General features: G+C 40.3%; 1 protein-coding gene across 2 annotated transcripts; it reads left to right on the top strand.

Annotated features, from left to right (window-relative positions):
* The first annotated feature begins 299 nt into the window (after positions 1 to 299).
* LOC109012656 (tRNase Z TRZ2, chloroplastic) lies at positions 300 to 13,682 on the top strand. Of its 2 annotated transcripts, XM_018994406.2 has the most exons (8): positions 300 to 850; positions 1,552 to 1,714; positions 1,798 to 1,868; positions 2,343 to 2,438; positions 2,530 to 2,643; positions 6,132 to 6,200; positions 12,426 to 12,500; positions 13,032 to 13,682. In XM_018994406.2, the coding sequence occupies exons 1-8, from the start codon at positions 470 to 472 to the stop codon at positions 13,119 to 13,121; spliced, it is 1,059 nt and encodes a 352-aa protein (XP_018849951.1). In that variant the 5' UTR covers positions 300 to 469; the 3' UTR covers positions 13,122 to 13,682. The 2 variants fall into 2 exon arrangements, with proteins under 2 accessions (XP_018849951.1, XP_035548178.1); XM_035692285.1 differs by lacking the exon at positions 12,426 to 12,500 and having other exon boundaries at positions 307 to 850; positions 13,032 to 13,677.
* The last annotated feature ends 80 nt before the right edge of the window (positions 13,683 to 13,762 follow it).

The following is a 13,762-nucleotide window of genomic DNA, read 5'->3' as shown; positions in this document are numbered from 1 at the left end:
AATCATATGCCGTATGATCTACTTAACCTCGTCACATTACAAAAAGTGTCCTGGTTGCAATCCCCAGGAACCAGAAAAAATAAAGCAAATAGTATATACTATCTCAGTTGGCACGAACGAGACATCAGTTTATCGGAGTCTGGACTACAAATTTCTTAAGAATTTTTTTTGATAAAAAAATGGTTAGGATTAGTAGCTCAAAAAATGGGAAAGAAACAGAGTTACGACTAGCACAAAAGTCCAACTAAACCTGTTTAATGGATCTGTATAAAATAAAAATAAAAAAAACCTGTTTTATGGGCCGTGTGACACCTCGCTCCACGGAAAGTCCATTGGTCTCCTGACTCTCCTCTGATATCTCTTCAACGTTTATAGAGGTTGTGTTTCCGGTCGATATTGAAAAACCTCTGCAAACCCCCCCTTTTTCCCTCTCTCTGATGCTCTCCTATCGAATTCCAACAACCCAGAAATGCAAACATCTCTGACCATTTCACCCTTTACTGCTCCATTAATTTTTCCACTCCATCAACCCGTTTTACCACCACCGCAACACCGCGGTTTCTCCCTGCCAGCCCATGTCAGTCCTGTGAATTCCGTCAAAGGGTCCGGCTATTTATCAACAATAGGCCAAGCTATACGAGAGGAAGAGGAGTACCGGAAAGCCAGGGCACAAGTTCTCCGAAAAGGAGTGGACTTGGAAGGATACACAATTGAGGGAGTCTCCGTTGGTGGGAATGAGACTTGTGTTATAGTTCCTGAGTTGAAGTGTGCTTTCGATATCGGCCGTTGCCCCTCGCGCGCCATTCAGCAGAACTTCGTTTTTATCACTCATGCTCATCTTGATCACATTGTGTGCTCCTCTACTTCCGTTTTCTTTCTGTTTTTTGTATACCCAGCATTAGTTTGCATGCCTTGGATGAATACCTATGATTTGGTTTTGCATCATATGTTTGTATTTTGGTGTTAGTAGTGGGAAAAGTCTTTTTTTTTTTTTGGTCTAATTTTTTGGTGATAAGTGAATGAAATCATTAAGAATATTGGTTTTTAAGCATTAAAGACACTGGTGGAGGTTTTGGTTTATTGTTATAATTAGGTTGCTTTTGTTGGTCTTCCAATTTGGACATGTAATTGGTTATTACTTACCGAAAAAAAAAAAAGAATTTTTTTAAACGTGTACTTGGTGTAAATATAAAAGCATGCGATGATGCCATGATTCGGTGTTAGATGGTCAGCATTAGAGTTTTAGACATGGTTAACTTTTCGTGTTTTGGGGCCAAATTTAGGTTGTGGGAGCATGATTCAGCATAACGGTTATTAAATAAGAATATCTCTTTTTGTTTCTTGAAATAGGGGCGAGTACTGCTCCCTGTAGAGTCAATCAAAACAATCATGCAGCTTGCTCTAATGATTAATGTTTTAATCATATGCACTTTCTATGCGTTTGTTGGTCTTAATTTCCTTATGGACAGAGTTATTTGCTTTAATTTTGGTGTCGACGACTTTCTAAAAAGATGGTGTTGATGTTATTATGACTGTATGTTACCAACTCAGGGCGGTCTGCCAATGTATGTAGCCAGTCGTGGTTTGTACAACTTGAAACCTCCAACAGTATTTGTGCCTCCTTGCATCAAAGATGATGTTGAGAAGCTTTTTGAAATCCACAGGAGCATGGGCCAAGTGGAGCTCAACCTTGATTTGGTTGCATTGGACATAGGTATGCAGCTCTAGCCTACTTGCCTGTCTGTGATATGAGTTTGTATTTCTGTGGTGAAACTGATTTGTTGATTTTTCCTTTAGGTGAAACGTATGAAATGCGCGATAATCTGGTTGTCCGAGCTTTTAGAACTCAACATGTCATACCCAGCCAGGTGATCTTCATCTAATGATTCCTCACATTATTCTATGTACCAAGTACTGAGACTTTTAGTTGTAGCTCAGTTTGGTATACACTTGTTTCCCAAAGAAGACCCAACAATAAATGGTTTGTAAAATCTGTCTCAACAGCATGTTACACTATTAGGATGCAGACATTGCATGCCCAGATGCTTTTGTCATCATTTGAGTCTGAAGTTATTTTGAGAGCTGCCAAGAAAGTCAAGGGTTGAAATCTGCCATTGTCACTTTAAAAGTAAATGTATCCTTAGAGATGCCTATCTTTGACTCATAAGCAGATTATGCAGCAATGAATGTGACCATTGTGTTCAATTTCTGTGCTAGAGAACCTCGGACTTGGGTTGAGGCCTTGATATAGATGGTTATGATTTAGAATTACTTCATCATATTGTGTTTGCAATATAGGACTCGTCGTAGTCTTTAACATGTTATTACTTGGTTTTGTTCAGGGTTATATCATCTACTCAGTTAGGAAAAAGCTGAAGATGCAGTACAGTAGTATGAAAGGAAGACAAATTGAGAAATTGAAAAAATCTGGTGTTGAGGTTTGTAATTTCTTCATTGTAGTTTTGCTCTTCTCCTGTTGTATGTTGTATGTCTGACTTGAATTCTCCTTTTTCTTTTCTATTTTTTCAGATTACAGACATTGTATTGTCTCCAGAGGTGGCGTTCACAGGCGATACAACATCAGATTATATGCTTGATCCGCGAAATGCTGATGCCTTGAGGGCAAAAGTTCTTATAACTGAGGTATCGTGTAGATAAACTCCTTGTGAATTCGCTTGCCTCCTTTTTCATAATGGAAGTTTGTGTGATGTGGTGATCTTCACGTGGAGAGAAAAAAGACCTTTTTTTTTTTTTTTTTAACCCTATTGGTAGCATGTTTTGAACCCGCGTGTAAAGTGCTAAAACTTCTAAAGCCAGGTTTATGATAAGCTTGTAACACCCCTTCCCGTAGGTTAGGAATATTACGAAACATACATCACATAATGCCCGGTAAAGAGATTCATATCCTGAAACACCTCATTTATTGAAAAACATCAAAATATTAAAACTGAATTGAACATAATTGTTTCGAAAACTGAACGTAAAGTAAAAGAACATAAACTAATCCTATGAAGGGCATAAAAGAAATCTAATTATTGTGTGAATATCACTTATTCCTTCATAAGTCTTTATACTAGATCTACTCCTAGCCATCCAGCTCTGCATCATCATAATCACCATCTGTGAGAATTAAACATAGAAGAAAACAGGAAGACAGACAAAAATGAGTCGAATACTCAGTAAGTAGCACATCATACCGTAAAATATAATTTAGCCTAGCATAGACTTACTTTCTGAAGACTCTTCACAACATACATACAACATCATGGATTCACAATCATACACGTAACATAACTTTCTGAAAAACTTTACATACATACATATATCGTCACAGATTCACATAGCATATCGATTCATCATTAACATGAGCAAAAACATACATAATCATGGCAACCATGTAACATGAATGCATAATAACTTGTTTATCTTGTCTTAACATGAAGTGAAACACGCTTGAGTCCGTATTTCACCTAACTTGCATAATTTGTCATAACATGGAGTGAAACACGCTTGAGTCTGTGTTTCACTTAACTTGCATAACATGGAGTGAAACATGCTTGAGTCCGTGGCATTGTCTTAAAACTTCTTATCTTTATTAATGTATGAGAATTTACTAGGCTTCATGAACTTTTCTAACATGGCATATTCTTGTTCATGACATAACATAACATGACATATTCTTGTACATGTCATATTCTTGTACATGGCATTGTCTTGTACATGGCATACCATAACATGACATGACATAACATGATCTGAACATTTTATGACATTCCATGGCATACATGATCTAAGTACTACATTCCATAGCATACATGATCTAAGTACACTACATGAGCATGGCATACATAATTTAAGTATTACATGAACATGGCTTACATAATCTGGCTATTCTATTACATGGCATACTTGACTTGAATTACTACATGAACATCTTATGGCTTCCATATGATTTTAGTAACATTCAATCCATCAAACAACAAATTCATTCATTTAAGCATAATCTCATATTTCATCAAAGATCGTGAAAGGAATCTAACCTTGACTTGTCTCTTAGAGTAGCGTAGATAACCATCATAAGCACATCATATTTTCATACATAACAATAATATTCACAGTACACATGCATTTATATGATCATACTATTTACCTCTTAGCGCTGCTTCCTGATTTCCAACTTGTAGCGCGTTACCTATACGAGGTACTCGATGTTACTAATTTTCTAGATAAACATGTCGTGGTTCTTTACGTGATTAAATACAAAATTAGAATTTTAACCTAGTAGTTATCTTGTTTCCTTGCAAAATTAATGAATGCTTGTAATATATAATTAATCCTGACTAAATAATTTAGTAGTATAATTGGGTTTTTCTGTGAAATGCAACGAGCCCAGAATAAACATCAGGCCCACATTGATTCAGCCCACTTAGAAATTAAGGAGGCATTCGACCAAATGGGCTTAAGGCCCAAGGCCCATTTCTAGATTAAGAGGTAGAAGCTTTCTCTGGAAAGCACAAGGCCAAGACACAGAGAGCTCTTGAATATGGGAGGGAGTCGTGCGATAACAGGGGACTCACTGAGGGAAGGAGGCTGAGGCGACGGTGGCTCTGGGGTGGCTGGAAGAGATCGGGGACGCGACTGGGTCCTCTGGCAGTGGTGCGATGCAAGAGAGAGAGTGAGGGAGTTAGACCGAGAACTGAAAATCACGGGAAGAGAGAGAGATCCTGTTGGGGACTTACCGAAAAGGAGTGGGTTCAACGGGGTTGGGCTGGTCTGTGATTTCTGGGCAGCCAGGGTAGTGCTCCGATGTCCTGTGGTGGATTCCGGCGAGGTGAGTGTCTCGGTTGGTTGTGAGAGTGGTTTTCTCGGTTTGCAGAGGCCGTTTACATTGGGCTAGTGTGTATAATGTTTCTTGTGTTTATTTCTGAGGTCCCGTGGGGTTCTTATTAACGATGGGAAGGAATAACATGAGTCTTCAGGAGATTGGCTATAGTTTGAAGTTGTCTAGACTTTAGGAACTTATTCCTACGAGAATATGGATTCTGAGAGGATTTTGAAGAGTCGAGTTGGAGTTAGTTTCAAACTAGGAACCTAATCTAATATGGGAACCTAATGGATGACTATATGAAGATTTTGAAGGGAAAGAAGCACTGTTTTAATTTATCTGATAGCATATTTCCTAAGATAATGATTATAAAAATAAAATAAAATAAAATAAATAAATAAATAATACTAATTTTAAGCCTTAAATTTGGACCCGTATGCTACGAAGCTTCTTGAGGAGATTCCATTGCATGTCAAAATGTGTGACAAGCCATGAGTTTCTCTTTTGACCTTTCTATTTTCAGTAGAATTAGATTTCGCTATGACTAAAGTTAGACCACTGTACTTAATTATAAATTAAAAAAAGAAAAGAAAAGAAAAAAGAAAAGAAGAAGTTAGACCATTTTACTGCTGAAAATTGGAACTCTTTCCATGCTCCATGCACAAGTGCTATTTGATGGAGATTTATAACTTTCCTAAAGCCTTGACATGGCTGCCAATCTTGATGTTGACTCCCCCCACTGGTAAAGGCCCTATTCTATTAATCGCATACACATGCATAGTCACAAATTACTAAACAGATATAATGCTCTCTTGTTTTCATTGTTTCAGTAGTTCATATTCAAAGTTGTGGTAGTCTAAGTGACTATTTTCTAGATACTAGATTTTCTTTGTACCAGCCAAATGGATATATGAACATTTTCAAATCAGAGTAGAATTCAACGTATGTCTCATTGATTTCGTGCCAGACTTGAGTTAATGTTATTGGAAGTAAAATATTCTTGATTTTTTTTTTATTGGCACCGGGTGTCCAGGAATAGCGTCCCGACTAATCCCGGGGGTGCACAGGCCCTCGGCAAGGAATTTTCCGCAAGTGCACCTCGGGTAATTCAAGTGAAAAATTCCCTTGTTCGATGGCCTCTAGAGATTGTTTGCACCCAGAGGATTTGAACCTTAGACCTGGGGGGAGCATACTCCCAAGCCCAATTTACCACTTGAGCCAACCCCTAGGGATTATATTCTTGATTTTATATCATTCACTGAGATTCTGGTTCAATATCATTTGATAGATGAAGCGCTTTTGACAGGCAACTTTCCTAGATGAAGGGTTCAGTACTGAGCATGCACGACAACATGGTCATACACATTTATTTGAGGTATGTCGAGCATTTTCATTAGGTGAATGATTGTTACCACGGTATTCCTCTGCCATAAGTGAGGCTGATTTTGAATAAATTTTGGGGCACCACCCTTTTCTTTTTAAAAGAGAAAAAAAAGGTGTGTCGAGCATAGAAAATTCTGTTTTGACTTCCCTTGGGAAATATAATAACTTCTGTCATATATTTGAGTCCGGGAAGGGAAGGAGGTGTTGATTGGTGAGCACAAAGACCAGAAAGGGGGAGTCTTATTTGTTTTCCAAATTTTACACTTTTGTGAGCATGCGTATTTTGTGTTATCCATTGTATCATATGATAGTTTTCAGCAGCCAGCTAAAACCTCTTGGAATGACCCAAGTGAAAATTGGATGGCTGATATGGCCCAGTGCACAGTTTGACCAAGATTAGCTTCATGGCAATATATCCAAGATATGGATCCAGTCCACTGATATACAAGCCATCCTATTCTTATCCGAATAACCCTCTTTGGATATTTTTTTTTTATCAGTAAAAGATAAATATTATATATATGAATGAAATAGGCCTAGGCCTTGTACACAGGAAGTATACAAAAGTACTCCTAATTACATTCTAAGAACGATTAAATAAAGACAAGAATTCCTGGATATTATCCCCATCTAATACAATAGTAGAAAACCAACACATTAAAGTATGGAGAAAAAAATTCTTTAACTCGGTCATTGAGCGTTCTTTATCTTCAAAACAACGTGCGTTCCTTTCTAACCAAATACACCACATAATACACAACGGAATCATCTTCCATACTGCTACCACTTGATGACTACCTTGCATATTTGGCCAACACCCCAACAAATCCACCACCCTCATAGGCATAACCCAAGCAACATCAACCCTTACAAAGATTTCATCCCACAACACCCTTGCAAACTCACAGTGTAATAATAGATGATCCACAGATTCTCCATTCTTTTTGCACATGTAACACCAATCCAACACTACACAACCTCTCTTTCTCAGATTTTCAGTGGTCAATATCTTCCCAAGAGCAGCACTCCAAACAAAAAAAGAAACTTTCGAAGGCACACGAGATCTCCAAATACTCTTCCAGGGAAACTGAATACTACCTCGTTGTGTTGTTAAGATATTGTAATACGCCTTCACTGTACATATCTTGTGGTTGTTAGTCTGCCACTTCAAACTATCTCGCTGCGCTGTAGGAATCTCCAATGAGTATAATAGTCTGAAAAATTCTAAGACTATAGGTAATTCCCAATCATGGAAATCCCTAATAAAAAGAACATTCCATTGCTGCACACCATGAGAGTATACACGCACATCTGCCACTGAAGCTTCCCCATTAACTGCAATGCGATGTAAGGCCGGAAAAACCCTTTCCAAAGTATAATCTCCACACCACACGTCTCGCCAAAATCTAATACAAACGCCCTCACCAGCCACAAAGCGTATTTGATTTACAAACCCTGGCCATCCCTTCCTTATGTACTTCCATAAGCCCACACCATACCTCCCTCCCACTTCCTTAGAGCACCAACCACCCCAATCGGCCCCATATCTAGCGTCAATAGTTTCCTTCCACAATGATCCCCTCTCCATGTGATATCTCCATAACCATTTTCCCAATAATGCTTTATTAAAAATTCTCAAATTACATACTCCCAACCCCCCATTCACAACTGAGGCACATACGGTTTTCCATTTAACAAGATGGAACTTCTTTTCCTCCCCCATACCTCCCCATAAAAAAACCCTGAAAAGTTTCTCCAATCTATTCACCACCCCTACCGGCATAGGAAACAAAGATAGAGCATATGTAGGGAGATTAGTGAGTGTACTCTTAATAAGAGTGAGACGACCCCCTTTTGATAAATACCCTCGTTTCCAACCAGCAAGCTTTTTCTCTATCTTCTCCACTACTCCATCCCAAATAGCTCTATTCTTGAAAGTTGCCCCCAACGGGAGACCCAGATATTTCATAGGGAGCGAGGACACCTTACAATTCAAGAGACTTGCCAAATCTAGGATATTTGAGACCTCACCCACAGGAACCATCTCAGACTTACTCAAGTTCACTTTTAACCCTGACACTGCTTCAAAGCATAGTAGCAAAGCTCGTAAAGTTTGGATGTGGCTACTAGTCGCTTCACAAAATACTAACGTGTCATCTGCAAAAAGAAGATGTGAAATGATCATGGAACCACCAGAACCACTTCCCACTTTAAATCCTGATAAGAAACCTCCCCCAACAACAGCCTGCATCATCCTACTTAAGGCCTCCATAACCATAACAAAAAGAAGAGGAGATAGAGGATCTCCCTGTCGCAATCCCCGCAAACTGTCAAAAAAACCAGCAGGTGTGCCATTAACTAGAACCGAGAATCGAGCGGTTGAAACACAATACCGCATCCATGCAATCCACCTATCCCCAAATCCAGTTCTCTCAAGCAAGTAAAAGAGAAATTCCCAATTCACATGATCATATGCCTTCTCCATGTCAAGCTTACACAGAACACCTGAACCTCCCTCCTGTAATCTGAAGTCCAAACACTCATTTGCAATGAGTACTGAATCAAGAATTTGTCTCCCACGAATGAAGGCATTCTGGGACTTGGAAATAATATGTTCCAACACCGGACTAAGCCGGTTAGCAAGCACCTTTGAAATGATCTTATACACGCTACTAACCAGACTTATAGGCCGAAAGTCTTCAATAGAATCTGCCCCATGTTTCTTGGGAATGAGAGCAATAAAGGTCGCATTCAATGATTTTTCAAACTTTTGGAAAGAATGGAATTCATTGAAAATCTGGAAAACATCACCTTTTACAATGTCCCAGCAGGTTTGAAAGAAACCCATTGTAAACTCATCCGGACCCGGCGCTTTATCCTTTGCCATACCTGAAATGACCTTATAAATCTCTTCTTCGCCAAAAGGTCTCTCCAACACATTTGCACTCTGAGTGTCAATAGCCTCAAAATGCAAAGCATCAAGCTTTGGCCTCCAAAGAACCGATTCTGCAAGCAGGGTCTCATAGTACTGAACTATATGATTTTCTAGCTCGGATGGAGAAACTAGTACCTGGGTCCTTGAAATAAGAGACTCAATAGCATTGTTACGCCTATGTGAATTAGCCACTTTGTGGAAGAACTTTGTACACCTATCACCTTCTTTCAACCAGAGAGCCCTTGATTTTTGCCGCCAAGAAGTCTCCTCTGACGACAAAACCCTCTCCAAATTTGCCATAACCATGCCCTTTCTCAATGCCACATCTTCCGAATTATCTCCCAAGAACTCTTTCTCTTCTAAGTCTTGCAGTTCCTCCATCAGTGTACCCTTCTGACTGTCGATGTGACCAAACTCCTCCAAATTCCACTTCCTCAAATCTTGTTTTAAAGCCTTCAATTTGCCAGCAAGAATGTAACTAGGGGTACCAATAAACTGATACGAAGTCCACCAAGCACGTACCATCTCTACAAACCCATCCGCTGTAAGCCACATGTTTTCAAACTTGAAATATCTGTGCCCCCTGTGTATACCCCCGCAATCCAAAAGGATAGGAAAGTGATCTGAACTGACTCGAACTAGTCTTTTCTGCCTTACTTCAGGATATTTAGCTTCCCACGAGGGAGAAACCAAGAATCTATCCAATCTCGACCAAACCCTTCCATTTGACCAAGTATACTCACCTCCTACCAAAGGAAGATCCATGAGATCAAGATCAAAAATGAACTCATTGAATTCCTCCATAGCCCTCGAATGTCTACCCTGCCCTGATCGCTCACTAGGAAAACGAATAATGTTAAAATCCCCCCCCATGCACCAAGGCACATCCCATAAGTAATATAAACCCGCCAACTCCTCCCACATCCCTCTCCTAATCCTATCCACATTAGGACCATAAGAGCCTGCAAATGCCCATTCCCAACCATCCACCACATTTTTAAAAAGAGTCGCCACTGAAAATTCTCCTATACATTCCTCAATCATCTCAACCATTCTTTTATCCCACATTAGTAATACTCCACCTGAGGCTCCCACCGAGGCCAAATAAGTCCAACCCACATACGGGCACCCCCATAAACTTCTCACAATTTTTCTATCAATGTGTCTCAATTTTGTTTCTTGCAAACACACTACATCCCCCTTCCACAACCGCAATAACGATTTAATACTAGCTCGTTTATTACGATCATTGAGCCCCCGAGTATTCCATGATATAATCTTGGGCTTCATAATAAAACTATGTTGCCCCTCCCTCTCGATCTATCCCTTCCACCACTCCCTTCTTTCACATCATAATTAACAGAGCACGTTAACTTTTTAAGTTCCCTATCACGCCTTGAAGCTGACTTCAAATGACTATCCTCAAGAGCTACAAGGAGAGCTTTAAACTGTTCCTCATAGCCTCCAAACGAAATCCCAATGACTGCTTGAATCTCTTCTACTTCCTTGAAAACCCACTTTGACGAACCACACCCATATTTAGAACTAGGCAGGACTGTACACAAAGGAGTTAGGTTGACCCCCTCCTCCTCTACAGGAGTAAAAACAACCAGCTCCGAGCCACACACTAATTCTGGTTTCCCACTGACAGGGACAGCCAAATTTATCTGTACAGCCCCATCCCCCACCTTATTTTCTTCCACAGATACCAACTCCAATGCTATTGGGTCAATCGTGATAGGCAACTGCTCAGATCTCACCACGCTGCCTTCCATCCCCCCACCCCTCGACTCAGCGACATTATTTCCCAGAAATACCCCACGACTCAGCGTCGGTATCTCACCCAAAAGTCCAACTTCTTCCATCGAGCTGGACCTTGAAGCTGCAAGTAACCCTTCGACCACCACACACGGCTGGTTCTGTGTACTCCTTGACGACAAACCCCCTTGCGACGACAGGGAATTAGCCCTCACGGTCTCCACCGAAACAACGTCTGCTGCGATCTCAGCATCTTCTGCGAAATCACCAGCTTCTGCGATATCTCGATCTTCTACGATCACGTCAAGCTCGACCGCGACCGGAGTATCTTTCTGTGCCGGTGGGAAGAAGACCGACGCGGCGCTTATCGGCACCTGGGCCGATATCTCGTGACTCGGCAACTGCACCGATGTTTCGGTCTCCCGCTGCTTGGGCAGCCAAATTGATTTTGGGCCTACGGTCTGGCCCAGAGCCAAACCCATATCCTTCGGGCCAGGTTTCTCCACCAACGGGCCTAACTCTGCTCCCAAATCTCGGCCCATTACTATATTTTTATTAACACCCGAAACCCAATCCTTATCCCTATTCATTTCTTCCTTGCCTTTAACGCACCGTTTTAGCCAAACTATTTCCTCTAATAAATTCCCAACTTTTTTCTCCATCTCCTTCAGCACCCTTAACATAGTTTCCTGATTTGGCCCCAACAGTACACTGCCATGCACGATCTCTGCACCTCCCACGTCTGGCAACCCAGCGCCCACAGTTCTAACCTGGCCCTTTTGAAGGGCTTGGCTGTACGACTGTCCCCCAACTGCTGTCCACGAAGGAGCACCACCACCACCCCTAAACCTCTCCGGGTTCCCTGCCTGATCCATACCCTCTCTGTTTCTCCCACTCAAAACAGAGGAAGAAGAGCTTAGTTCTTGCAGAGAAATACCAAAGTTTCTCCACCCCTCTCCCTTCCTTCCTTCCGGCACCAATAACATACCTCTCCTCTTATCATGCCCATATTCTGAAATGCATAAAAACCAGCCATTGTTGTTCCATCCCCTCCTCACCATAAAAACATTATTACCCTTCCTACGAGTTCTCAGGAACTCTACAGGGCCCAAAGAAACTGCACACTCCCTAACCATTGAACCCAACCATCCCATGGCTTCATGATCCAGAGAAATATATTTTACCCCACGACGGCTTCTCTCAGTAATTCTCCACCACTTGTCATTCTCCTTACTGAACTCAAAAGCTTTCTGATCAATAACCACCTCTCTACACAACCCCATCCTAATTGTAAATCTGAAAAGATATTCTTTGCCTGAAAAAAAAAAAAAAAAAAAAAATCCAGCTTCTCACCTTCTTTGAAACATTTTCATAACTGGCCTTGCTAATAAGAGAGAACGCTAGTATGAAAACATCTTCACGCTAAATAGCTTCTCACCTTTTTTTTTGGATATCTAAATAGGACTAAAAATATTCTCCCGTACTCATTTTGTTTACTGAAGTAGGATTCTGTTGAAACTGCAGATCATTGAACATGCTCAATGGATTCGAAATAAAGCAGTTTTATTGACTCATTTCTCTTCACGCTACAATATAGAGGTAATTGTTTATTTGGACCATACTGTCTGTGACTGTTTGATGGTAATTGCAGTGTATAATGACGATTCGCTTATAATTCTTGAAGATCCAATAAGATACTTGCATGGGTTTCCTGCCTATAATAAGAAAGGCATGTTCACAGTATTATGCCAGAATCAATTCCCCATTTCAATCATTTTTAGCTATTTAAAGGGATGGGGTAAAATGGGATGGTCTGAATCATATGATGATCATGGTCTTTTATCAAGTAGTTTTGTGTGATGAATTTAGTAGTTCAGTTAAGAGTTTGTTTGGAAAGTCTAAACACCTGGGTCAAGTTTAACCAAAAGAGATTTATTTACCAAATCATCCTCCACTGCTCACAAGAATGTTGCAGACTGGATTTTAAGTTGGATAGATGACAACTTGGAATTCACTTGCATGAGCTGCACATGCTTGATTATTGGAAACGCTTCATTATGTAGGCATGACCCTTGGTCCTTCCCTTCATAAATCATGTAACTGAGGGATTGCAACTGCTGTCAATTGCAGGACATTCGTCAAGCTGTATCAAAGTTGCAGTCGAAGGTGTCAGCAAAAGTAGTTCCTCTTACAGAAGGTTTCAAATCTATGTACTCTTAGTCGGATTCTAGTGTTGAATATATCTATTAGCAAATGGAAACACCTAGAGAGAGAGAGAGAGAGAGAGAGAGAGAGAGAGATGTAATCAACGAGTAACTTTGATGTTCTTGTTGAGGTGTAATCAATTTGTAATTTATTCTTGTTTGAGTTGAAATTCGTGTTGCAGGCGAGAACCAACTGATAATGTGCCTTGTTAATGTGAACTTTATAATTTATTTCAAACTGAAAGATTGGCATAGGATGTGATGCGGCATAACAAGAATGTTTGCCGTTGGGCTATGGACCGTGCCTTGGTAGTCCAGCAAACACTATTAGATCATTCCACTTTGCAGATTATGTATTTATGTTACTGAAGATATTGGTGTGATTTCGGACAGCGCGTTGCAGGGACATCTATTTTCAGTGAATTGCCCCGTCCAGACCCATGTGGACGAAGGCATTAAGGCCGAACCACCATGTCCGAAAAATGGCTTCAACATATTGTACTCTATTATGTCGAGAAGGTTTTTCATGGACAACTTGTAGAACAGTTAATAAACAATCGTATTTTTTGTTCTGACATGTTCTGATGTTTGATGTTATGCATTCTTCTTCACCTTTGACTTTATTCACATCAACAAAAGAGAGAAAATAAGAGTGAG

The sequence above is a fragment of the Juglans regia genome, chromosome 1 (assembly GCF_001411555.2).
Source record: "Juglans regia cultivar Chandler chromosome 1, Walnut 2.0, whole genome shotgun sequence".
Taxonomy (NCBI): domain Eukaryota; kingdom Viridiplantae; phylum Streptophyta; class Magnoliopsida; order Fagales; family Juglandaceae; genus Juglans; species Juglans regia.
This window is presented reverse-complemented; position numbering and strand designations above follow the sequence as displayed.

Bases quoted from the DNA above. Each gene is read 5' to 3' on its own strand.
- LOC109012656 (XM_018994406.2), top strand. From the start codon at position 470: ATGCAAACATCTCTGACCATTTCACCCTTTACTGCTCCATTAATTTTT. The intron at 2,644-6,131 runs GTATCGTGTAGA...CGCTTTTGACAG, and splicing joins CAAAAGTTCTTATAACTGAG to GCAACTTTCCTAGATGAAGG. The intron at 12,501-13,031 runs GTAATTGTTTAT...TGTCAATTGCAG, and splicing joins CTTCACGCTACAATATAGAG to GACATTCGTCAAGCTGTATC.